This window comes from Vidua chalybeata, chromosome 8, assembly GCF_026979565.1.
Source record: "Vidua chalybeata isolate OUT-0048 chromosome 8, bVidCha1 merged haplotype, whole genome shotgun sequence".
NCBI lineage: Eukaryota > Metazoa > Chordata > Aves > Passeriformes > Viduidae > Vidua > Vidua chalybeata.
Genome location: NC_071537.1, coordinates 30714732 through 30742031, shown reverse-complemented (window position 1 = coordinate 30742031; position 27300 = coordinate 30714732). Strand labels below are relative to the sequence as shown.

The 27300-nt window shown below is 43.9% G+C and overlaps 1 protein-coding gene across 18 annotated transcripts in view; it reads left to right on the top strand.

The window, feature by feature from the left end:
• PCDH15 (protocadherin related 15) overlaps positions 1–27300 on the top strand; it is a 332931-nt gene that overhangs the window by 111800 nt on the left and 193831 nt on the right. For 16 of the 18 annotated variants that reach the window (XM_053948646.1, XM_053948647.1, XM_053948649.1 and 13 more), the window contains 2 exons: positions 18392–18552; positions 21818–21973. In XM_053948646.1, the coding sequence (XP_053804621.1) occupies positions 18392–18552; positions 21818–21973 (317 nt within the window). Of the gene's footprint in view, positions 1–13791; positions 13899–18391; positions 18553–21817; positions 21974–27300 lie in introns of those variants that run through there. The other 2 variants (XM_053948636.1, XM_053948642.1) reach the window with 2 other exon arrangements.

The window sequence follows — 27300 nt, the reverse complement described above, 5'->3', positions numbered from 1 at the left end:
TGACACCAAATCCCCGCTTTGCTGTGCCTTTCTTTTCATTATTTGTAATAAATGGCCTGGACTCGGAGTAGCTCTGCTTCAGCCCAGGTTGCAGGAGCATAGTTGCTGTGGTATTTCAGCAGTTCAATATTTCAATTAACATATTCAGGCATTCCTTCCTTCAGTTTACTCTAGCAGATGTCTCAGATCATGAGATTACCAGTCATAAACTGTATTATAACTTCCTCATGTGCCATTCAGTCAAACAGTGGAACTTTATTTGCCTAAACATTGATTATTCTCCTCATTCTGGAATGTGTTTTTCAGGTCAATTCTAAATTGAGCAAATCCTTTCAGTTTCGCAGAGCTGATCAAGAGTTTTTCTGTCCAACATCTGCATGTGGAAGCAACTTTGTGCCCAAATCCCCAAATGTCCATTAGGAAAATAGCTTTTCATGGCACATTACAAGTGCTACTCAACCACCAGGCTGTTTTCATTATTCAATATCTATATGAATTTGTGTTTGAAATGTTGTATCCAGTGCACTGAAAAGTCAGCTTGGGAGTTTTTGGCCACTTCTTATCACATCCTATCACTCTTTTCTGAAAATCAAGCTGACTGTGTTGCTCTAAATGATGATGTCTTCCCAAGCTGGAGGCATGATTGTCTTCCATTACTAGGAAAATGTTTGGGAGTGAAGACACTGATTTATCTTAGAAGGACTAAAGCTTGTTCCTAGCTCCATTTGGGATATGACAGGTATCTGTCACCAGCAGCAGGGCTTGTGAATGCTTGAGCTGAAACTCATTTTTTATTTGCACTTCCCACCATTCAGTTGTTCCCTTGTGCCCTGAGCTGGAATTGCTGTCGTTAAGGCTTCATTAAAGGCTCGAAGCTGAATTGTTTGGGGGTGTGCAAAGATCAGTTTGACTGCTGCGGTTCACTTCCATTAAATCAGACTTTAGGAGGAAAAATGCCGAGGTCAGAAGGAAAGTGTGGGTTGGGATGCTGTAAGAACAGCAGTGATGTGAGAGGATGAGGTTGGAAAGCAGCAGAGCATCAGAAAGAGTTGGCACCAAGAGGTCCAGGGTTGATGGCCACAGTGGGAGCCCACAAAGAGGCCAGGAGCAGTCAGGGACACCCTGAGAAGCCCATGCAGGGACCTCAGTGGTGTTTCCATTGCAGACTCGCTCCTGATGGCCGCTCCCTCAAATTGAGCTGTGTATAATGTCCCAAATCCCACAGATTCAACCATCCAGGAATGGAAAAGATGAAAGCTTCAAGTTAGGTAAGAGAGATCCATAATGTCTGTGGAAGGGAATGGAAAGAAGCAAGGTTTGTATGCTGGCACAGGGGGAGCCGCAGCAAGACCAGGAATGACACAACCAAATTGTATTTGTACCCTCAGTACGGAGACAGAAGGTGCAAAGTCTTGAGCCTAAGAAAGTTTTTTGTTCCTAAATCCTTTTGCTAATTATGTGTATAGAGAGGAAATTATTTCCACAGCCAGGTCCCAGCATAGCCCAGCCTCGGTGGATTGTGTGGGAAATAGCCTGGAGAAAAGGAGGAAGCTGGGAATTAGTCTGGAGAAAAGGAGGCTCAGGGGAGACCTTGTGGCTCTGCACAACTCCTGCCAGGAGGGGACAGCCAGGGGGGGTCGGGCTCTGCTGCCAGGGAACAGGGACAGGCCAAGGGGAAACGGCCTCAAGCTGTGCCAGGGGAGGCTCAGCTTGGACAGCAGCAGGAATTTCTGCATGCAAAGGGTGCTCAGGCCTTGGCAGGGGCTGCCCAGGGAGCTTTGGAGTGCCCATCCCTGGAGGTGTCCAAGGAAGGGCTGGAGGTGGCACTCAGTGCTCTGGGCTGGGGACGAGGTTGGCACTGGGCACAGCTGGGACTCAGTGATCTTGGAGGGTTTTTCCAGCCTCAGGGGTTCTGGGATTTTGTGTAAACAGCCCCTTCCTCTCTCTGTCCGTGCAGACCATCCCTGCAGTGCCTGGAGCAGACGCTGAAATGGAACAGGATCAAACCAGATTTTAATGTATAATTTGTCTCACAAGCTAAACAAGAGGGATGGAACAAAGTTAACACTCAGTATTGACTGTGGCTCATGTCTGGTCCCTGAGGTTAGCTCTTAATTTCCAGTAATGGAGTGGGTTTTTCCACAGTCAGATGCATCTCAACAAATCACCAGTTAGTTTTTCAGCCTTCCTATTTTATTGCAAGAATGTACTGGAAATGACAGGACTCTTTATAACGGAAAGATAAAATGAAAAGGGAAAGGGTTTGAATGTCCAAGAGGAATTGCTTCCAACGTTGTTTATTGGCCTGTGTAATGGGCTGCTATTGTGCCTCTCAAATGACACCAGATTTCCCTTGGGATGCTCTGACCCCTTCAAGGAGAGTCTTATGCAAACTGAGAAAAAAATCAAACCCTGTGTTTGGCAGCAACCTGTCAAAATGGAAACCAGCTCTGAATGTTCAGCTGTGACTGCTAGGGGTCGGCAAAGTCATTTAGATGATGTGGCAGTGATGCTGCAGGAAAGAAAAACTGGGGAGCAGGGCAGCTTTGGGGCTGCCTCAGAAGATTAAAGTTTTTGCCTGAGTACTTTTCTCTTTTCAGAATCCTGGAATGGTTTGGGTTAGAAGGGACCTTAAAGCCCATCCAGTGCCATCCCTGCCATGGGCAGGGACACCTTCCACTGTTCCAGGCTGCTCCAAGCCCCAAAGTCCAACCTGGCCTTGGGCACTTCCAGGGATCCAGGGGCAGCCCCAGCTGCTCTGGGCACCCTGTGCCAGGGCCTGCCCACCCTCCCAGGGAACAATTCCTTCCCAGTATCCCATCCCTTCCTGCCCTCTGGCACTGGGAAGCCATTCCCTCTTGTCCTGGCACTCCAGATCCTTCTAAACAGTCTCTCTCCTTGTTTCTTGTAGTCACTTCAGGTCCTGGAAGGTCACAATCAGGTCATCCTCAGCTTGATGCCACCTGCAACCCTCCTGAGGGTGCCCTCCATCTCTTTGTCTGTGTCATTAATGAAGATATTAATCAACACCTGTCCCCCAAAGGACACCACTGTCACCCTGAGCCACTGGCCACTATTTTTCTCTCAGAAAAAGAATAGACTTCATTTTCTAAATTAGTTCCTGTTCTTGGTGTTTTTTTTATGTGCTTAGGAGGCAAGCAAGAGGGAAGGAGTGCAGTTTATTAAGAGCCAGTTTAATACACTGTACACCAGTGGAGTTTATGGAGAGAAACATATAGATTTATGATACTGTTCCTGCAGTAAAGCCATCACAGAGGTGCTACATCAGTGCATCTTTCTTAGCAGAGAAACTGCACTGGCTTGGTGCCAGCTCCTTCCCAGGGCTTCCTTTAGATTCCTCAGCTTTCCTGCATTTCACAGGGTTGGTTTTGGGAACTGTCACTACCCCCACCCACCACCCCCCCCAAAAAAAAAAAAAAAAAAAAAAGAAGAAGGTGAATTTATCAGGCTACTTAGAAATTTTAGGTCTTCTTTTGACACTGTAACAACATTTAAAAATAAAATTCTTAATAGAATTTTACAAGGCGAACAAACAGTTTCTGTGATATTAAATCTTACAAGAAAATATTTCCTATGTAAAGTTATACCTCTGCTCATCTTCAAATATAAAACATCTGATTTTATTCCAACTCCAGCCTATTAAGCCCCATACATTCCAATAACACATTTTTGGTGCTTCCTCACCATGGGATGGAGAACTGGTAATATATTAGATTAGAGAGGTCTTTTTAAACAGTAATTTCTCTGAGCAGCTCCAAACTCATGTCTGGAAGAATCCAAATATTAAGCTTGCAAATTTTTCACAGGAAGCAGCCCCAGAGGACTCAAAGGCTTCTTGATACAAGTGGAAATTATCTCAAAGAATGGGAGATGGAGGCTGAAGTTATAAAAGGAGAAGTTCTTTGGAGTATGTCACTTCTGAAATATATTCACAAATCACTGTGGACAAGCTCCTCTGCCTGTCCTCTCCAACAGTAAATCAAACTCCCTATCCTTAGGTACTTTGCCAGGAGAAAAGACAGGAGGAACAGAGATGTCACACCCATGTGGCACTGCTCCACCTCAGAGTGCAAAATGGAGGGTGGTTCTCACCGCTGCATGCTGAAAAACTGGGAAATGGGAAATGATCCAGTGAAGGAAAAAGGAAATGTCAGTGTAAAACTAACACTACGCAGGATTGGGGTGAGTGATCTGAATTGGGCTGAATATGGAAAAGCCCAGCAGGAACTCACCTGATCCCTCTAGCTGAGCACTTCCAGCAGGGCTGAGTAGGGGATGTGAAAGGCAGAGTTAGAATCATAAGGTATGAATGGAATCATAGGATCATAGAATGGTTGGGTTTGAAGGGACCTTAAAACCATCCAGTGCCACCTCTGCCATGGGCAGGGACACCTTCCACTGTCCCAGGCTGCTCCAAGCTCTGTCCAGCCTGGCCTTGAACACTTCCAGGGATCCAGGGGCAGCCCCAGCTGCTCTGGGCACCCTGTGCCAGGGCCCCACCATCCTCACAGGGAAGAATACAATCCAGCCTACACTTCATTTAAAAACTTAAATGATCCTGGTCCCATGGAGAAAACGGGGAAGATTCCAGCAGGTGGTTCCAGGTCCTGACCTCAGCCCCCAGTGACTGATTGATGAGACCTGGAAGCAATTTGGCTGCTGAAGCCAAAGGTTTAATTGTAGAATCCCAGGAATGTTTGGGCTGGAGGCGATCCAGATCATCTCATTTCAACCCATATACCGTAGGCAGGAAATTCCTGGTTTCCACTGGATTGTTGTTAGCTCTGAGCCCCCACGGACAGATCTGTACTGGTGAATTAAGCGGCACCAGGGTCTTTGCTGTGCCTCTGAAGCCAACTGGCGTGGGCTGAGCATGTCTGTTCAATTAACACCCTTGGCCTCTATTAAGATCTGATTAGTGAGAGATGCCTCTACCTGAATTAAGGTGCAAACGAGTCCATGTGCTGAAGTCAATAATATGGAATTCATGTAGCAGTGAAAGTGAGGTGGAAAAATAGGAAGGAATAGGCAAGAGAGGAGAGAGAGACAGATCCAGTAGAAGATTGTCACCACCCCTGCATCCAGTGGTGTCCTGCTGGTGTTTTTTCATCCTCATTCTTCATTTCTCAGTGGTGGGGGGGTCCCAAAGTCCTCTGGAACTTTTCCCTATTTATACACTTCAGCCATCAAGGAATTAATGCTCATGGGCATCACAGGTCTGTTACACTATTGTTTCTTACACCTTGTTTCTAATGCTAATTAGTGCCAGCTCAGTTTCCTTTCCTTTGAGTTGGTGATTTCTAGGATCACGGTTTGTCCCTGCCAGAATTCCCTTTGTCCCAGTTGGAGCTGCTGCATTGGCTTTCCTTATGTCTCATAAATTCTGCCTTTTTTGTGTTCATCCTCAGCCATCCCTTCTCCCCAGCTTTGTTAACCTCTCCCTAAGCCTGAGATAGCACCCAGACAATTGTTTCACCTTGATCTTACCTCAAGTTTCTGCTGTGGGGGCTCTCTGCAGTTCAGGTTCCAGGCATTATCCACAGAGGAATATTCTGAGGGGCTTTGGTGGTTGCTGGTGGTGGCAGATGCCATCTGTCCCTAACCTGGGGTGAGCTTTGGGTGGGATGTGTATGGCCATTGCTTCTCTACACACTTTGCCACAGTGGAATTTTTCTGGGGATGGATTTCCCAGGATGTGCTGGCTGAATCTCACCTTCACCTGGCCTGGAGTTAACTCCATCCTGTTGCTCTCTTCTGTCCTTCTCTCATGGATTTAACAGTGCTTGAGACAGGCAACTGTTCTCTTTAATCCTCTAAAACCAGTACTGGCACCCAAATCTGGGTGGTGGCGCCTCTCAAGCTGTTCCCAGCTGTCATTTGGGCAAGAACCAATTTGCCAGGACCAGAAGTGTCCTAAGCCTGGAAAGCAGGGCAGGTCTTCCTGCCTTTCCTCCCTTTTGCTACTGTCAGAGTAATTTGCCTTCCAGTAATTTGCTTGGCAAATAAATACAATGCTTCATTAGCATTTGAGATACTTATTTTCATCCTTATTAGATACCAGACACTTACAAAGCAACTTGACATGTATTTTAGTTTTTTCTATGCAAATAGGGAACTTGTACAACAAAATAAAGGAGATGCAAATGATCTGTTGCTAAACTTGACAGGGTTTTCCATTTAATATTGTTAGGCTCCATGTTCCTATTTACAATTAGCTCTGAAATCTGCTTACACACTCTTCTGTTTACTGTTCCTGCAGAAAGCAAGGGAGTACAGGATGTGTTCAGGAAAGACACAGCCTGGGAAGTACTGAGAGAAAGAATCAACAGCACAAATAATCTACTGTTTACAGTGTCTTGATGGAATTGCTCAGTGTAAAGACAAAGGCCTTGGGCTTGAGAGAGCACCTGAAAACTCCATTCAGTTCCTGACATTCCTTTGGTCTCCTATTGGAAGGTCTTGTTTTGAATGGTGGTATGTTTGTGTAGGAAATTTGTCCAAAAAAGTAGATGCTTTCGATTTTATGGTTCAGAAGGAAGTGATCCTGGCCCTGTGGGCAGCCCTGGAGGCACCTCTGGAGTGCTGTGTCCAGCTCTGGAGCCTCAGCAGAGCAGGGCCAGGAGCTGCTGGAGCTGAGCAAGGGCCTGGAGCATCTGGGTGCCCAGGAAAGGCTGAGGGAGCTGGGGCTGCTCAGCCTGGAGAGGAGCCCCAGCTGAGAGGGGCCCTCAGGCCTGGCTGTCCCTGTGTGCAGGGAGGGGCAGAGCAGGGCCCAGGCTCTGCTCCGGGGCCCAGCAATGGCACCAGAGCCACGGGCAGGGCCTGAGCCCAGCAATTCCCCCTGCACAGGAGGCACAACTTCTTCCCTGGGCAGTGCCCAGCCCTGAGCACATTGTGCACAGAGCCTGGGGGGTGTCCTCGTGAAAGTTTATAACTGAACTGAATGCAGAACAAAACATGTAGGAGACATAATAGTTACCAGTTAGTCCCAGTTTTCTGTGTCACTCTCAGGTTGATTCCACTTTAAAGAATTGTTATTTCACTTTTTCTTGTCTCTTCTTTTGTAGGTTTTTTTGAAGAGTCATATTAAATGTACTTCCCAGCTCTCCAAGAGAGCTGGAGAGGTACTTCGGACAAGGGATAGAGGGACAGAACACAGGGAATGGCTTCCACTGGCAGAGGGCAGGGATGGATGGGATACTGGGAAGGAATTGTTCCCTGGGAGGGTGGGCAGGCCTTGGTGCAGGGTGCCCAGAGCAGCTGTTTTTTTAAGTCATTAAGACATCGGCCCAGCACCACCACGTTCACCACTAACTCAAGGTCCTCACATTTTTTGAATGCTTCCAGGGATGGGGAATTCACCACTTCCCTGGGCAGCCCATTGCAGTGCTTGAGAACCCTTTCTGTGTAGGAATTTTCCCTTATATCCAATCGAAAGCTCCCCTGGTGCAACCTGAGGGTATATCCTTTCACCCTGCCCTTTGTTACCTGGGAAAACAGACTGCCACTCACTTCCATGTCCATTTTCATTTCCACAGGGCAATAGAACAGCACAAATTTAGTTAATCACATCTAATATTCTTTCTAATTCAGATTTTAGTTTTTAGAAGAGCTTTCAGATCACAGGTGTAGTGAGACACTGTCAGTTCTTAGCAACCTCCTCCAAATGTTTGGTTTTTCTGGCTTTTTTGTTTTTTCTTCTTAGCTTTTTCTTTATGCTGAGAGGTGTTCAAAAAGCTTTTGGTGAGGGTGATTCCCCTGTGGAAAAGGAGCAGGTCTGGCTGAAGGGAAAAATAAAATCAATCACAGTTTGCAAGTCAGGTGATGAAAAGTTTAAAAGCCTGATCCTCAGGTAACACTTTGAAGCTGGTTATGTCCTTCCTGCCTCCCTCACAGCCAGGTCAGGGAAGGGTGAAATAATTGACTGGCTCTGGGGAACAGTGTGACTTTTACAGGTTTTCTTTTTCCCCTGATAACTGCAAAACTGCTGCTTAAAATTGGTTTTTGATGATAGCACTTTAGTGGCATTAGGGACTTGGGATTTGAGTTAGGAGGAATCACATAATCATGGAGTGGTTTGGGTTGCAAGGAACCTTAAAGCTGATCCTTGTTCCACCCCCTGACATGGGCAGGGACACCTTCCACTGGACCAGGCTGTACCAACCTGTTCTTGAACACTTCCAGAGACAGGAAAGTGTGGAGAAGAAGTCAGTGCTTGATTGCAAAGGCAGCAAAACTGCTTAGGAAAAGCTTTTCTTAATGGAAAATAAAATCCCTCCAGGCAGGATGTAGTGCCAAATATTCCTAGTTTTCCTGTGTTTCTGTTGGGATGTCTGCAAACACAACCAGAAGCTGCACTATTGACAATAAATCTGCCCCACCTTGTGGAATGGGGGAAAAATTGGAATGAAGGATGTCAGACTGGTGTTTGTACCAGTTCTGGCCACTGTTACCCATCCCTCTGTTTGCTCCCAAAATCTCCTAATCTGGGATTCTGCACCTAAACCTGGTATGATCCTCACTCAGCCACTCTCTTGTCAGTGGTTTCGAATTCTGACTCCTTGACAGCAGTGTGATCAGAGGCTGGTGCACAGTTGTAGGTTACAAAGGTGCTGTAGAATTCATGGATAACAAAGGCCTTTTTTTACGCTTTTTAGTTGTGTGATAAAGCAATTTTCAGGAAAAGAAAGGACTTGCTCTCTCCTGTGAATGAGGATGCTTCCCTGTTCTCGTAGAAGGCGAAAGAGATAAGAAATTGTGCATGTTCTTCACTCTGTTATAAAATCCAGCGTGCTCTTCCTCTGTAGTGCTCCACTCCTCACTTCAAGGATTCCTTTGACCTTCTGGGCAAAAACAGGAGGAATCTCACAGCAGGAATATTGTATGGTTAAATTGTTGAATTATTGCTTAACAAGACTTGTATCCAAATTTAGTGGAAGATGGAAATTTTGGTCTCTGATAATTTTTTCAGTTTGATGAATCCAGGGTGGCACCAGGATGAGCAGAGGATGGAGCAGCTCTGCTGGGAGGAAAGGCTGGGAGAGCTGGGATTGTTCACCTGGAGATGAAAAGCTTTGGGGTGACCAAACTGTGGCCTTCCAGAGCCTGAAGAAACCAACAGACAACATGGAGAGAGACAATTTCCAAGAGCCTGGAGTGCCAGGACAAGGGGGAATGGCTTCCCAGTGCCAGAGGGCAGGGATGGATGGGAAGGAATTGTTCCCTGGGAGGGTGGGCAGGGCCTGGCACAGGGTGCCCAGAGCAGCTGGGGCTGCCCCTGGATCCCTAGCAGTGCCCAAGGCCAGGCTGGACAGGGCTTGGAGCCACCTGGGATGGTGGAAGGTGTCCCTGCCCAGGGCAGGAGTAAAAGAAGATGAACTTTAAAGATGTTCCCTTCAAGCCCAGACCCTTTTGTGATTCCAGGATTCTGTGATCACTGGGGATCCATCCCTACATTTCCCCCACACTCCCCTTTTCATTCCCTTTTCAGAGGCTCAGGTCACAGTGTGTGCACCTTTCCAACAGCTGGAAACAACTGGGAGACTAGAGCCAACCTCAGACTAAACACATTGGGGCACACGTTTGGAAAATAAGTTTGAATGGCTCTGCCTCTGGGGTGCACCAAGAAAATGCAGATCTGCTGGCAATGCTAATTTTTTTTTTCCCAGGGATGCTTTCCTGCAGGAAAACCGGGGTGAACAGATAAAGAGGATGGAAAAGCATCAGTAAATTGTCCTTCTTTTGCCTCCTTTATAAGGAGAAAACAGCTGCATGTGGTGCACAGAAGTTGTCAAGGAAATATTAAGAAAAATTATGCACACCCATGAGCAATGTTTAGACAGGCACTGATAATTTTAATAATTCAGGGTTAGAGCAGAGCAGTGCAGGCTCCTGCTGCTCCTCTCCAAATGGTTTGCAAACAGACCCCAGGATGGCTCCAAATTAAGGTGAAAACAGTCAAGTCATTTAATTCACACCTTCAGCAGCCACTGCTGATCACGGTGCTCCCGAAAAACTGCTCGAACTGATTCATTATTTAGGAGTCCTTGTGTGTTTGAAGTGTAAATGAGGCTTTTCTAAACAGAGAGCAAATAAACTTCATTGTTGATTGGCTTGAGAAGTGGCTCAAGGAATTGGAAAGCAAACAGGATTTACAAAACCAGTTTTACATATTTATTTGAGACCTGACACAGCCCCAGAACTGTGCCCAGGACCTCCAAAAGGGATTCCCTGGATATGTGGGGTATGAGGGAAGTGTGATGGATCTTCATCTCTGTGGGTTTTCTGCAGAAACACTCATTTGGATGAAAGTTTCCATCAGAATTTCCTTGGCCAAGGAAATAGGGAGTGGCCTCACTCACAATTCCTGCTTCGTCATTATCAATGTTGTATTGAGACAAGTCCCCCCCCATTCCTCAATACCAGAGGCGGATTTAAGGTTAATGCTGAAGTTGCATTCCTATTTTTGAGACGCAAACCCAGCAAAGCTTGGCATCTCCTCAGTGGCATAAAACTGTATTTCCAATGTCATATTCCTAGAATCAGAATGAAAATTAGATATTTCTCCATATTCTGTTGAATGAGAATGGAAGTGTGGCACCCTCAGGAAAATGTGAATGAAACAGAACAACCAGGGGCTCGGGTTCATGGGAATCTTGTGCATAAAGGACCATCAAGGAAGAGGCACCAAAGGCCCTTTGTCTTACACACATCTTCCAAAATCCCAGCTTATGTGTAGGAAAAGAGCCAAGAAAGCCTCATTGCTCCAACTTTCTCTTCCTTCCTACACCAAGTTCTGGGGATTTTCAGGTTCTCCCATTTGGCAGGAGTACCCTATAAGCCTGCAGCCCTTCCCTGGTCACCTTGTTGCAGAACTCAGCAGCCATGGACTCACCTTGGGGGATTTTTGTGTCACATTTGGCATTTGAGGTGGTTGGAGGTGACACCAACACTGGTGCCAGCTCAGGCTGCTCCCTGGTTTTGGGGTGTGTATGTACTCAGAGCCTGGCCTTGTCTTCCCAACAACAACTAACACACCAAAGGAGGCAGATCTCTGATGAAAACCAGTTTGTGCTGCTACACATTTGTCAGACCTGACAGGGAATATTCCCAGGGACTTAAAACCAGCGTTACTGGAAAGTTATCCATCAGGGATTTCGGGAAGGAATGGAAGGACTGCAAACACCAGTGATATCACACACGGTCTGCAGTTGCCTCCAAAATAAATCACTGCAGTGGGCACTGAGTTCATTCCAGTTTTCAGAAGCAGTATTTTTGGGAGCTCTGTTTTTTGACCTCTTGGTGTGAATTTCTGTCCCATTTAAGGACTGGTTGTTGTACATTTTGCAGGTTGCAGTTTCTGGTTTCAATCTGCCCCATTTGGATTCAGTAGGACAGGTTGGAGCAATGGTTTCGGTGCATTCAACCTATGAATTTGAGGAAAAGTTTAAGAAAAGAAATCCCAAAGTTAGCAAATATGAACATACATTTAAAGGAAAGTGCTTGGGCTTTTGAGTTGAGTAGATCTGAGTTAAGTGAACAAAAATAAATTGCATAAAATTTGGTTTGCTTTGGCTTGGGACCTATTGAGCGGACAAAGAATAAATGCAACATTTATTAACATAGTCTCAATAAAATAAACCAGGTCTGAAATAGAACTAAGATTGGGTTTGTGATAATATATTAAAATGGGAAGACTTGGATATCCCTGAGAGTGTGGCTCCTTTTAAGTGCAAATCAATCTAGTTGCAGGTACCAAACTCCATAATCAATGTATATAATCAGAGGATTTGTGTTCCCAGGAGCTCAGCCCTGCCTGGGAATGTGCACAAACTTCATTAATATACATATTTTTTCCCCAAAGTAGCAAAATAAACTCTGGAGTTTGCATCAGGGGAAGGTGTAAGGAGCATACTCTCAGGAGTAGGAAAGCTCTCAGGGTGAAAAGTGGTTGCAGAACTGAGTGCTGTGGCAAGAATCATCCCTTGCTTTGGGAATGTCATCCCATAAGGTGGAATTGTGTAAAGTTTCATGATCCCAAGCTCCTTTGTGCTCCAAGGTTTCCCTGTACTGGTTCTCCCTCATCTCTGTGTGTTTCCTTCCCCAGTGTTCCATAATATATTGGCTGATGGTTGGACTTGATGATCTCAGTGGATTTTCCAATGTAATTATTCCATGTGGACAGAAGTGAAACTTGCTGAGGTTTCTGCTCTGTCTCAAAATATCAGGACCATAGAACAAAGACCCATCTGTCCATTCAGCTGGATCCATGAAGAAGATTTTTTCCTCACGAGGTTTTGTCTGGTGTCGGAAGACACCTGTGCTGAAGGTCCCCTCTTTACAGTCTCATGGTTTTTCCTGGATTTTCATGAGGAGCTGGATGTTTGGCTCTTATCCCAGTGCTTAGATCCAGTGCTGCCAGCTCTGAGCCCTTTCCACTCTTTGACCAGTTTGTGTGTTCATTTGCATTGCTTTGAGGTGAGGACACAAAGCTGGGTTTGCTCCTGGTTTCACTTCACAGCAGCATTTTTCTTCTTCACCTGGACTTGAGTCATTGTGAAAGCATTTTCCCTCATTGTCTGACCTTGATAGAATGCAGGGATGGCTCCTGGGATCATTCCCTAGGATCATTTAGGAATGATGCTGGTTTTTTATTTCCCACAAAGGAGTTTGTCTATGTACAGGAAACATTCACAGGACACTTCCTGGTGCTAATGTGCTTATAGACTCATGGAATCCCCTGATTTGGAAGATTCCCACAAGGATCATCCAGTCTCACACTAGGCCCTGCCGAGGATACCCCAACAATCCCACCCTGAGTGTTGTCCAAACACTCCTGGAGCTCTGGCAGCCTTGGTGCCATGCCCATTCCCTGGGCAGCTTGTTCAGTGCCCCAGCACCCTCTGGGTGGTCAAGCTCCTTTGACCAAAGACTGTGGCACTGGAGGAACTTTCCATAATTTCCTGAAACTCCCTCACTGGAAAGCCTGACTCAGAGTTGTTGTGTTGAGCCTGTTTATTCAGAATCTTTCTGTTGTTGTTGAGTCCTAAAAATTCTAAATCACCTTCAAAGTTGCCAAAGTCTTCTGGGAAGGGAGGCAAGAAAGGGAAGGGAAAGGCTGGAATAGCCTGGAGAGGTTTTAGCTCACCACTGACTGTGGCATGTGCATTTTTATTACTTCTCTGCTCTCTGGTACAAAGAGGAATATTTTCTTCTTCAAATGCTCCCAGAAATTTTAGCCTGTGTATTTTTTTTTTTTCATTTGAGAGCCTTTTCATTGTGTATGGGGTGCTTTATAAAGTACCAGTATTGTTCATGGCCATTTTTTGTGTCTGGTATGAGAGCACCAACCTGGGAATGTTTTTTTTTATCAAGAACCAGCAGGTTTTGTGTAGGAAGTGGACTATCTTATGTCAACCTTATCAATCTGTTTCTGTTCCCATTGGCTAAACTACAAGCCAAAAGAGAAACCCTTTTTCAGAATTTTATTTCAGGGGATATTTTACCCTTGTGGGGTTTCCAGGAACTCGACCAATCGATACGAATATTGAGCATCTTCCAACTGATCAATTTTTATCCATTTAGTTTTTGTCATCTGTTGCACCTTGTTGTACCAAGAGGTCTGTAAGGCTTTATCACCAGCCTCCTGGGCAGATGAGCAGGGTTAATGTTGCTGCCTTCTCAGTGTGTGAGCTTTTAAAACCTCTTAAAGAAGAGCCCATGTGGTTTGCAAATACTTCAAACATCTTTTTTTTTTTTCACCTGCAAAGCCAGTAAGAGCATGGACAAGGTTATTCTGGAGCCAAGGAGCTTGTGGAAGAGGGAGCTGGAATTCCATTTCAGATCTGGATCTGTCCTGAGCACCCAGGACACCAGGTTAGGTGGGTCTTTGGGCTGATCTTAGACAAGTATTTGCATATGCAATAGATGCTTTTTATTTCAGTTATGATGCAGGATGCAAATTTTTTCATCATAAAAGCAATCCTTTGTAATTTACTTTTACGGAGCTTGGATTTTGAGTAGCAGTTGAGTGTAAACAGGTTTTGGAGAGAGGAGTTGCATTTACCTTTTGTGTCATTCAGAGTTAGAACCCGTTCAAAAGAGTTTGGAAGTGTTAAGGAAAATAGAAAATATTCCCAGAAGGAGATGTTTTTGAAGACTGAAATGTAGAAAATGATGCCCTGGAGGGGGAACCTCAGTTCTCCCATCTCCTGCAGATTCATTTTGCATTTCCACTTGGAATGCAGAGTATTGCTGGACATTTAAAGACATTGCAGGCCACAGCCCAATACCATAAGTACATTCCTGTTGCAAAAATAGATCTGAATGCAGAGAAAAGCCTTTCTTGATGTTCAGAGACTTTTCAACGACATTGGTGCCTTCCAGCCCAAACCACTTCATGATTCAATAAGGTTTATTCCCAGACCAGTGATAATTCCCTCACACTTAAAAAAGGGGTCTGCCAAAACATTCAACTAAAATAATCCCAGGATGTGTCAAAATCATTCAGGAAGTGACTCCTCACTGAGCACTGCCAGGCTCCTGTCTTTAGCAGAGCATAATCAGATCCCACATTTCATGGCTTTTTATACCTGAGTCTGATGCCCTTTCCACAGAATGTTCACCTGAGATTGGGGTGTAAAATCAAAACCTTCCCTTTTATTTCAGCCTAATGAAGATTTTCAGCTCCTGAATTCCTCTCAGGGAAATAGTCTGGTGTAAAACAATTGTTGAAATACTTACAGCACTTGATAGTTTTTCATTTTGTTGTCCTGTTTTGCAGCCATTTTTGAATAATTGCAACAAGCTCAGAAAAATGATGTCCCTCTGGCAATAAAACATCTTTCCTCTCTTGTCCAGCCTGTTGGGTTCTGGCTGGTTTTGTTGCTTTTTTAGCAAACAGCTTCCTTGACTTTGATTCCTTGGAGCTTATCCTGTACTAATCCCTTGGAAATCTGTATGGTCATTCCACAAGGTGCCTCAGTCATCAATCAGGGAAAAGTAGCCAGATTGTGTGGTCTCCATGGAAGATGGAAAGCTGTTCTTAAAATCTGCTTGTGGTGTTGTGGTGATGGGCAATCAAAATTTTCCCATCAGTATATATATATATTTTTTTTTTTTTTTCCGAATTAGCCAGGAAAAATATCCCTGATGATAGTTCTGGGTGTCCTTTCCAGGACAAAGGACTTGTGCACAAAGGACAGAAGGGCAGACCCAGAGCAGGAGCTGTCCCCTGAGCTGGCCCTGCTGAGGGACCCCAAGGACTGTGTCCAGTTCTGGGTCCCCAATCCAGAAAGGACATGGCTGGAGCGTGGCCAGGGAAGGGAACGGAGCTGGGGAAGGGGCTGGAGCCCCAGAGCAGCTGAGGGAGCTGGAAAGGGGCTCAGCCTGGAGAAAAGGAGGCTCAGGGGGGACCTTGTGGCTCTGCACAACTCCTGCCAGGAGGGGACAGCCAGGGGGGGTCGGGCTCTGCTGCCAGGGAACAGGGACAGGCCAAGGGGAAATGGCCTCAAGCTGTGCCAGGGGAGGCTCAGCTTGGACAGCAGCAGGAATTTCTGCATGCAAAGGGTGCTCAGGCCTTGGCAGGGGCTGCCCAGGGAGCTTTGGAGTGCCCATCCCTGGAGGTGTCCCAGGAAGGGCTGGAGGTGGCACTCAGTGCTCTGGGCTGGGGACAAGGTGGGCATCAGGCACAGCTGGGACTCCGTGATCCTGGAGGGATTTTCCGGCCTCAGTGACCCTGGGATTCTGTGATTGTTTGAGTTTTTCTTGTGCAGAAAATTTCAAGGCAGATTTTCTATAAACTCATTGTATCAGTGAGTTACAAATGCCATTGGACTGGTTTGCTTTAGTGTTGGCATTTATGGAAAAACTGATGATGCAGACACATCAGATTTATCATTGGGAAGTTCCCTCCCTGGAATTTTAGGCAGGATGTAAGGAAAACCTTAGAGGTATCTAAAGGGGAAAGGGAAAGGCCTCTGAAATATCAGAGACTTCATAAACTAGAAAAATAAAACTTTAAGGATGGCTATTAAAATGCTGATTTGCAAACTGCTGTCTCTCAGAGAGAGATTACACGTGCTTCATGAATATCTGAGGAAAATCCAATCCATTTTTAAGAAGAAAAGAGTCTCTGCATCAAACCAAAGTAAACAAAAGTGGTTTGTGAAACCAAGCAGAGAGTGAAGCAGAGCAGAGTCCAACGAGATGCAGAATCAAGGCAGTGAGTTCAGTGAAGTGATGGTGGTTGATTACAGACTATGAAATTCATCATTAGAGCTTTTAAGTTGCTTAGATATTTTTGTAAGTGAATTTGGATTACCAACCCTTCTTTGCATCATCATTGAGGCACACTAATGAGGGCAGTGCACAAACTGGTGGATTTTACAGATTTGACAGGACTTGTTGAGTAGACATCAACACTTGGCAGTGTCACAGGGTTGGAAATGAGCTGGGTTTTCCTGGTGAAAACCTCTTTATGTTAAAAACCAGTGCTTGTCTCCCAAAATGTGCCAGGCCAAGCTCCTGGAGCACAGTAGAACTGTACAGATGATATTGAACTGGAAATTGTGCCAAGAGCCATAAAACACCTGGGTAAAAACAATGTTTCTCATGTGGCTAAAAAGCTGCTGGTCTTTGAACTTGAAACCAGTCGTTGGTGCAAAGTGTGGCAGTTTTATTCCCAAATATTTGGCAATTTTCTTCCTGTCATCTCTATTGTGTCAGAAAAAAAGTAGTTTCAAAATAAATGATTGAAAAGACTTTACTGTGGTGTTTTCCCCCACAAGACAGCAAACCAGTTTGCCGGAGTTAAGATCAGTGATTATTTTACTGGATCAATATTTTTACACAGAGTCGCTGCTGTAAAGTGAAGGTATAAAGAAACTTCATGCTATACTTTGGAATAAATTGTTTGGGCCTTTAATAACAGGAGGTTATATGGTAAATATTTTAACCTAATTTAAATGTTCTGCAGCTACTGACATTCACAGATTTTCTTCATAACTGCTGGTGAACTTCCACAAAGAGAATTCCTTTTAATGTTTTGGTGTGAAGCAAACTGGGGAGTGTTAATATTGCAGAGAAATGACATTTCAGAGGAGTGGTTATAAATGCTGCATGTGCAAAACCCAGGCACCGGAGGGCAAAGCTCAGGGTGGTTTGTAATCCTTGATGTTTGGGAAGTGAGCTGGGAGTGTTTTCCACAGGAAATTGTGTACATCATGGGGGCAGTGAGCTGACAGCTGAAAGGAAGCCTTAACTGGCGGGATAGGATAGGGCAGTCTCTTGTGAGACCCCACCTGGAATTCCATGCACTGTTCTGTAGAAGAGGGACATGGAACTGCTGGAGCAGGTCCAGAGGAGGCCATGGAGTTGCTGAGGGGTCTGAAGCACCTTCCCTGTGGAGCCAGGCTGGGAGAGCTGGCAGTGCTCAGCCTGGAGAAGGGAAGGGTGTGTGGAGACCTCACAGCTCCTTCCAGGGCCTGAAGGGACACAGGGAAGCTGAAGAGGGACCCTGCAAGAGGAACTGGAGTGACAGGACACAGGGAATGGGTTCAGTCTGACAGAAGGAAAATTTAGGTTACATTTAAGGAATTCTTTGCTGTGGGGGTGGCCACGCCCTGTCACAGGGTGTCCAGAGCAGCTGTGGCTGCCCCTGGATCCCTGGAAGTGCCCAAGGCCAGGTTAAATGGGGCTTGGAGCAGCCTGTGACAGTGGAAGGTGTCCCTGCCCATGGCAGGGTTGGAATTTTGGATCTTTAGGATCCCTCCCAACCCAAACCATTCTGAGATCCTGTGATTCCATGAAAAGACCCATGTTGAGACCTGGCTGCTCCTCTCAGTACCACCTTTGTCTTGTGGCTGTAGCCTTCACATCCTTGTGCTGCAATTCAGTTTCTGCTGCAGAGCAACTCCAGGTACAAACCCTCTTTTTCCTGGAGAGCTTTATGTAACTGTGCTTTTTTCTCCCCATCATCACCTTGATGTGTCACTCTCGCTGCAGAAAATTTATTCTGAGTTTGGTTGTTATTTCCGTGTTTTCATTTGTTCGAGGTGAGATTGGGAGATGATTGCTCAATGAAGAAAAAGCTCATCTTGTTAAGTAGATAGCTGGATGTGACAGGTCTCATTGTCAATTTAAATCATTGTGCATTGCAAGTGCTTCTTCTAGCATTGTCTGATACAGCTGCAGTGTCAGAGGCAGTTTTTTATTACAGATAATAAGGTTCAGACTCTTTAAACATCACTCAAAACATAAAACACCACAAAGCTGAGGAAGAAAACAGCTTTTTCAGTGTCGCAGTGCTTGCAGAAATATGTAAGAATGTGGATTCCCTGTAAATTCCTCCCTGGGCTGTTCAATGTCGTTGCAGGCACTATCCTGGTTGACAACATGCTGATCAAAGGGACAGCAGGAGGGCCTGACCCCACCATCGAGCTCTCTCTGAAGGACAACGTGGATTACTGGGTGATCCTGGACCCCATCAAGCAGACCTTGTACCTGAATAGCACCGGCCGGGTGCTGGACAGAGATGTAAGTTTGGAGATGGTTTTCTCCTCCACAAAGACATTCATCTCTAATTAACCACACACACAAGTCCTGCTAGAATATAATTCCTGCATCTGTCTTGTACCCAGATGGATGTGAACAGAATTAATCTGATCCTTTTTTTAGGATTTATTGGGAGCACACAGGAACTTGACCTTACGTGCAAATGTTATTGTGGACAAACACAACAACAAAGACCAAAAACATCGGACTGTTAGAGCTTTATATCTGACCAAACTTGACTCGCTTGTTGAATTAAATTTTTATTCTGGTTTGCTGACTAGAAGAAGTGCTGCTCATCCTGTGCCCTGTGGCATTTATTAGCAGCCTGCTTTCCCTCTGTACACTGAATTATGAGCTGTGAGAAGTGACGAGTCATGGCTGCCACAATTCACTCACAAAGCTTGACATGTTCCATTGAGAATGTGCTGGTTCAGATTCTTTTTTTAAGGCAGCCTAAAACATATTTGCTGTGCTCGTTCCTGTTGGTGTTAAGGAAATATTGTCAGGGTAAGTTTGATTTTTATAAAAAGAAAGATGAAAAGCACAAAATAAATAGGAGTGTTCTCATCTAGGCTAATTTCATTGAGGAGAAAGCACTCTAAAAATAGAGACATTTCCTCACAGTGTTGCAGCCTTGCGACAGAACCTGAAAGTAAAATTGACTTGCAAGTGCTTTAATCAGTATGCTGTAAAACTCAGGAGTTCTCCTTGGAGTGCAGGGAAGTTTGTTTTGTATTAACTTGATTGATTAATTTGTCTTCTCCATGTGTTTTGAGATAAATTCATAAGTACCAAAAACAACATGCAAATTTCTCCTCATTTCCATTTGCTGGTGAAAGGCACTAATTGAATTCAGCTGTTCTTAATTTTGTTTTAATTCACAGTTTTCCTATGCAAAGCACAAAGTGTGGCAGAGTGGTCATGGTGGCAGAAGACTTTCTGGGAAAGAGTTGGCACTTCTTCAAGAGCCAAACAGCAGCTGCTGGAGCAGCCTTGGCCTCTCAAGTTTAATTTTAAGCCAGAGCAAAAAATGAGAGCCTGGAATGGAAGGCAAGGCTGGAGGACCACTCTAGGAAATGTGTGGTCTATTCTTACCATCCCATGCCCATCCATAGGGAGTTAGGAACCAAAATCCCTGTTGGATCAGTGCTAATTCTTCTTTCCAAGGCCATTTATTGACACTTTTTTGTCACTTTGATGTGACTCAAAGTCAATGCTTAATGCAAAGAACCTCATCAGATTATTTGAATTTCAATATTAGTCACAGTCTAAACCAGTTAAACCATTATTGTGAGTTCCCAGACACTTTACAGGGATGTTCTTTGCCAGAAGTAGACTCAAGTCCCCGGGAAACAAATGAAGTGTGTACATTTCTTAATTAAATTCAGGTAATAATGTTTTTTCATTGGTATTTAAGGTATTAATTCCTCATTTGTTACTATGAACTGGAACACTTCTTACCTCTTATACTGTGTCCAATCATTCATCTCTGACTATTTAAATTTGGTGTGCTATGAGAAGGAAATCTGGGCTTTAAGGTGGTTCAGATTTTGGCTGTGATGCCCCCTGTGTCTCTCTTGCATGGTCTCAGGGTAGTGCAGTCACTCAAAACCCAGAGAAAAGGAGAGCAACCCTCAAAACCCCCAGGGGCTGAGTAAAAATATGAAATGTGGTCATGGGCTTTATTAATATGGCTCTTTGGGGGACACAGGTTAGTGCTGGGTCAACAGCTGGACTCCATGGTCTTGGAAGTCTTTTCCAACCTTATGGATTCTCCTAAAGGACATTTCCAGCCTTCAGAACCAGGGCTGTGCTACCCCAGCAGCACAGAACCATTCAGTGTGGGAGTGTCTCTTTTTGTTAACAAAAACCCCAACCTGTTTTTCCCATCCTTCCACTCAAACTCACTTGAAACTTTGCAGTAAAGTTTCCAATGAAACTAAAGTTTTCCAATGAAACTGGGAGTTTTATTAAGTTGAACATTTAGATTCAGCTTTTTTATTACAGAGCAAAAATTGGAGTCTCTGATTCACAAATTATTGCATTCCATATACTTGGATACCCTTCCCATTTTTCTCTCCCTGCTGATTCAGTCAGCCTGATCCTGTACTTTTTTTTATTTCTTGCCTTTCTTGACAGCAAATCTTCCTAGATTCCATTGATTGTTACTAAGAATGGCAGTGTGTTTTCCAAATAAAATCAGATAAAAAGAAAATTCCACACTTTTCTTCCAAAACTGTTAGAAGAATGACCAGTGATAAATCAGAACTGAAGGTGCAGGGAGCTGCTGAAAGCTGCTGGGATGATTTGTCCCTGGTTTCATAACAAATTTTGCTATTGTTTATTTACATATTTTTGTAAATTCAGAATATAAAATATTTATCAAATATCTATAATTTCAAATAATTATATTATTCTTGGGCTTGGCTGATTAATCCAGATACATTTAGTAGTGACTGCAGCTTATTAAAGGCAGCCTAAAAACTCTTAGATCTTACTTAAATGAGTAGTAAAAGCCATTACAGCCTACATTTCTTTGTCCATTCATCAATTTGGGAGTTTTAGAGCATCACTGTCTTTACTGCAGTGAGAAAAACAAGATTGTCCACACTGAAAGTTGTTTCTGAATTATTTGCAAATGTAAGTGGCAAATGTAAGTGGCAAATCTGATTAATTTCAGACTTGACCTTTCAATTTAAGACAAGAAAGAAATAAGAAAGACTTTGGGGAGTGTCCAGAAGAGACCACGGAGCTGTTCCAAGGGCTGGAGCCCCTCTGCTCTGGAGCCAGGCTGGGAGATCTGGGGGTGCTCACCTGGAGAGGAGAAGGCTCCAGGGAGAGCTCAGAGCCCCTTGTAGAGCCTAAAGGGGCTCCAGGAGAGCTGGAGAGGGACTGGGAACAAGGGATGGAGGCACAGGACACAAGGAATGGCTTCCACTGCCAGAGGGCAGGGATGGATGGGATATTGGGAAGGAATTGTTCCCTAGGAGGGTGGGCAGGCCCTGGCACAGGGTGCCCAGAGCAGCTGTGGCTGTCCCTGGATCCCTGGCAGTGCCCAAGGCCAGGCTGGACGGGGCCTGGAGCAGCCTGGGACAGTGGAAGGTGTAGGGGTGGAACGAGATGATCTTGCAGATCCCTTCCCACCCAAGCCCTTCTGGGATCCGCTGAATTCCAATAACAATAAACCAAAGGCTCAAACAGGTGGCATTTTCTGGGTCCCTTTACCACAACCTCTTTCCCCTTGCAGCCGCCTGTCTCCATCCAGTCCATCGTGGTGCAGGTGCAGTGTGTGAACAAGAAGGTGGGCACCATCATCAACCACGAGGTGCGCATCGTGGTGCGCGACCGCAACGACAACTCCCCGCAGTTCCAGCAGCAGCGCTACTACGTGGCCGTCAACGAGGTCAGAGCTGCCTGGTTTTGCTCCTCCTCCTTTGGGTGGGGTCACTGTTAAATGCCAGCTTTCACTGTCTCTTCCTTGAAAACCAAAAAAATACAGTTCTTTTCTGTTGTGCCACTCCAGAAAAGCTCCTCGCTTCGGTAGGCTTCAGATTTTAGCATCTTATCCTTCTTTTCCTTAAGGAATACAAAGACCAGCACAGTTTTCACCAGGAATATTGCAGAACACACCCAAATTTAAAGCAGTGTCTTCATGAATGAAGTGTTGTTTTCTGTTAAATTAAAGCACATTTAATAACATACGTATGCATGAAGAAAAGAAAGTAAAAAACCAGTTTAAAAAGGTTTATTAACAATGTTGAAGCTTGGCAAAGGGCAGATGTGGTTTATTGATGATGCTCTGTATTAAATGATGCCTGTGAAATGGATAATTTTATTTTATATTATTTATTATGTTATGGTTTTTTTTTGAATAGAGAGCTGTGGATTGGACCACTGTGTCATTTGAAGGAAAAAAATTATTTTCTTCTTGAGCTGGTACAACTTCATTTCACTTTCCAGTGAAGTTTTTCGTTCTGTTAGGGACTGAATAATTTGCCAATAAGCAGTACAAAAAGCCTGTGTTTTCAGGGTTGGCATGTCAGGGCTTTAGTAATGAGTAGAAGCAGGGACTTACATGAAGTAATGGAAATTATGTGGCCTGAAATTATGTGAAAATGGAAAGATGGGTCAGTTTTGTGCAGATAAAGACTGAAAGAAGTATAATTACATTTAAAAAATAAATTATATTAAATATGCAGCCTGGTGGGGTTTGGTTTGTGGGGTGGGGGTCTGTGAGAGAGCATGACTGCTTTGATTTTAATAGACTTGATTTGAAGAAATTTCCTATTTTGTTGTGTTTGGGAGATTCAACTTTTCAATGTGTCCTTGTGTTGTCTCTGGTCTCCATGACCACACATGTGCCCTGGGAAAAGGGTGGGACATTGATGAGTTGAGGCCTAATTAACCCAAAAGCGTGGATGAAAAATCCCCCAAATCCGCACATTATGTTGGACCTGCAACTGAGATAAGGATAAAGAATGTTTTTCAAACTTCCTGGTTTTAAATTAAAAAGCGTTGCCCTTCAGACACGTTTTTGGCAATCCAGCTGCACATGTGACTTCCCACCGGAATGTGGAAGCAGTGGGAAAGTCCTCCATGGGCTTGTCCATGGTTTTCACACTGGCTTTCACATAGCCATGGAATTTCTCTGTTTCTACAGACCCAGTGCAGGAATGTTTCTGGTCCTGAGTAAAGGCAACATCAACACAAGCCTGAAGTGCCTGCATGGGATGTGCTGCAGGGCCCAGATCACTTCCAAAACCTGCACCATTTTTGCAGTGAAACCAAAGACAGGGAGTATGGCTATGCTAAGAAAACAAGGATTTTCCATAATTAGGGAGAAGTCCAAATGGCAGAGTGCAAAATGCACCATTCCCAATTATTTGTGTTCAAAAATTGAGCAACGTTCTGAGGACACTGAGCATTTATTGGAATTATTGCTGGGTAAAATGCACTGTTGCTCTTTCCACCAGCTGCACCCTGATTTAATTAATTTCTTCTTTTCATTTTATCTCTGTTCCATGGATAACATCTGACATGGCACCACTGTGCCCTTGAGCAGCACCCAGTGAGTTCATGCTCTCATTAATTAATTAACAAAAAAATAATTCACAAAGCATCTCAGACTCTCTCAAAGGTTTTAATGAGTGATTAAATGTTTTAATGCTCATTTATTCTGCTCATAATTGGTGCTGCCTCTGGTGAATTTAGCAACAGGAATGCAGTGGGACAAAAGGTTAGTGGTTAATTTTTGCTTCTGTTTTCTGGTTGCTTGTCAACCAAAAAGTACAGAAATTTCTTTTACATAGGAACATAAAACAACTCAAAGAAGGAGTAGATTTTATTGTATTTTTGGAGAAATTGAATGTTTTTTAAGTCAAATTGTCTTTATATTTGAACTGTCCCCAACATATTAAGATGAGTTTGTCAGAGAAGATGAGGGTAGTTGTAAATAGCACCATAAATCCTGGTTTCACACGTGGTTTCCATTTGAACAGAAAAAGACATGGTTTGTAATTAAGCCTGGATTTTTTTCAGAAGGTTTAGAATGAGATGGATGTGGTAGAGTAGTGTCTGTTTAGTTTTATAGCAGAAGGAGTCTTGACTGGAATCACTCTGTCCTGAGTTAGACTAAAAGCTCCCCTAATCCAGGGTGTTTGCTTTGCCAGTGCCCTGGCAGATGCTCAAGGAAAAACACAAGGATTGGGAAAGATGCAGTGGTTCTTCCCTGTTGAATTGCCTGTGAAATCCTGTGTGGAGCAGCTCCAGACCAATTTTGTCTTTCCCAGTTGCTCGTGGATATGGATATGATGGTCCCTCTTTTCCTTCCTTACTCCAGGTGTCTTGTAGCCTTTTTTTCCAGCATGTTTTTTCCTGTGCCATAATTCCTCACTCTGCTACTTCAAACATCTTCATTTGGACCTTCAGAACCCTGACACATCTCAAGACTTTATAAAGAGTGTCTGTGGAATAGTCTGCCTATTCTCCAACAATCTTTAGGGATTTAAGTGTTTCCTTCCCACACTTGTACCTATAGAAGACCTTTGGGTAAAGGTGATCCCAAATTAAAAATGTTCAGAGAAATTAATGTGAGTGGTTTGAATGTGGCTTTTGCAGCTAAGAATCAAAATCTTCATTACCTGTTTATTGAGGAATACTTTTTTGTCAGGATTTTAATTCTTCTGTTAGAAGTATGGACTTGTCACATGGAGCTGGGCTTGTACTTGTCAGTGTTGATGGAGGCTGGAATGTTGGATGAGGTGACTTAGCTGGGAATGGCAGTGCTGGGATCCACATTAAGTTACAAATAAAATTGATTTCTTTAAAGTCTTAGTTGAAAACAGATTTTCTGTTTCCCCACCATTTTGGATCCAGTTTTCCCTTCCTGGTGCTTTTACAAGTCCAAGTATCTCAGCCAGCTCCAACTGCTCTCCAAAGCATTAGGAATCTCCACATGGAAGTAAAAACAAATGAAGATTGATGTCACAATTTTTATGATAATGAGAAATCCTCTGCAGAGGATTTTATTATTTTATTATTTTATATATTTTATTATTCCCTTGGTTTTTGTGTGACATATTTTTATTTATATGAAAATATCCCATTGTTATTCAGTTAGGAAAAACTCCTGACAGTGACATTAGCCTGGGGCTAAATTTGACCGTATTAGTGACTTGAAGATTTGAGTTATTACCATATTAAACCCAAGTTCTGCAGCTAAGTTAAAATTCAGAAGAATTATGCAGCTCAGTTAATATTCCACAGGCAAATATACGGCATTGCCACAAGGGGTTTTAATTTATGGAGCCTAATACAGGGATTAGGAAGTAAAATCTTGTACTGCTGAGACCCAGTGGTGGTATCTGTGTTTTGTGTTCAACACAACTTATCTGATCATTTTTATCTGAGCTAAATACAGCTCCAATTTTGCATTGCCTGGGTTTTATAAAACTGACTTTCTTTGCTTTTAGTTTTTCACTTTCCTAAGTCCTACAGGGCAAGTAAGGAGCACTTAATAGCAGGCTCTGTTTGGAAGTACAGATGGAGTCCCTAGAACACTGTTGAAGTCAGTATTTATTAAATGCATGTAACCTTAGAGCTGCTTGTAACCCAAAAATTTGGGATTGGTTCATTTATTTGGTTTGGAGCTTGTGTTTTTTCTCCTTTAATTTAGCAGTGATAGGAATCCTTTGCAAAACAAGAGCCTTTCTTGAACTTCAATTGTCTCAAAACTTTGGGTTTGGGCTGTTGAGAATTAGAACTTGTACTGAATTTTCATTTCTTGTGGTGTAATTATTCCTGTCTTTTTCCTTGTGACATCGAAATAATTAATCTCTGCAGGTAGACATCATCAAAAGAGCGTTAGCTCAGAATGATTAACTGTAAATCTGGCTTTGCTCTGCTCTTTGGGGCCACTCTGAAAAATTATTCATTTTTAACATTGTAAATAGGCAATAATAGGGAAATTCGTTTTCCAAATGTTTTATGGAAGAGCTGAATGTTTCTGTCTGCATCTCGACTTCTAATAGCCATTAATCATGCTGAAGGCAGTTTTTAAGTGTTACAGCTGTAGACTGTGGAAGAAGAAGATTTATTGTGTGCATCTCCTCTTTTTTTGTTTAATTGCATTCTTTTTGGAATCTTCCTTGTTTCACGTCATCATGATTCTTTTCCACTGGATTGAGTTCCCACAGAGATGATTATCCTCAGGCTGTCGCTGACACTCCTGGAATTGTTTCTTTGCAATCCCTAAAGTTTTGTTTTCGTAAGGTAAAACACTCGGCATGGTTAAACCCTTTGATGCACAACTTCAGGCCCTTTCCCTAGGACACAGCAAAGGTTCCTATGGAGAAATAAAATTCCACTCTTCAGTGATATGGAGAAACAAGATTCCACTCTTTAGTGAAGGAATTTTTCCAATATCCAACCTGGGCCTTCCCTGGCACAGCTTGAGGCCGTTTCCCCTTGGCCTGTCCCTGTTCCCTGGCAGCAGAGCCCGACCCCCCCTGGCTGTCCCCTCCTGGCAGGAGTTGTGCAGAGCCACAAGGTTCCCCCTGAGCCTCCTTTTCTCCAGGATAAAGTTGTATTTTGTTAGGGGATCTGAGTTCCTCCTTGTTCCAACAAGGAATGACTGCAGTCTCTTAGAAATCCCTCAGATTGTGGGAAAATGTATTATGGCTGGCTAATGGTAAATATAGTAAAAATCAGCACAATGCTGAGATCTCTGTGTAAAAAGTTTGTGAGGCTTGATGGGCTTGGTGTGCTGAGGGCCTTTCCCACATGATTGGAAGTGAATTTGAAGTATTGAGTTAAAGAGCTCATCTGAATTTTTCTAAAGGCTGCAGGAATCTCTAATATGAGATCTTGAGCAGGCTGGAAGTCACAGAATCATGGAATATCCTGAGCTGGGAGGGACCCACCAGGATCATCCACTCCACCCCCTGCCCCTGTACAGATACCCCAACAATTGCACCCTGTGCACCCTGAGAGCACTGTCCAAACGCTGCTGGAGCTCTGTCATGAGCGAGTGGAGAGCATTTTTTTTCCAGTGGTCTTTTCTAGTATAATTTGTGTTGCATGAAAGAAAACTTAGATAAAATGGAAACGTGTGTGTCCTGAAGGTCTGCACATCTGCAGTCAGTTATTCTGTGTGTAATACATCAAATGCAAGAATTTAGCTTTTGACTTTTACTGTTAGAGCATGGAATTGGAGTTCTGGTGTTTACTGAT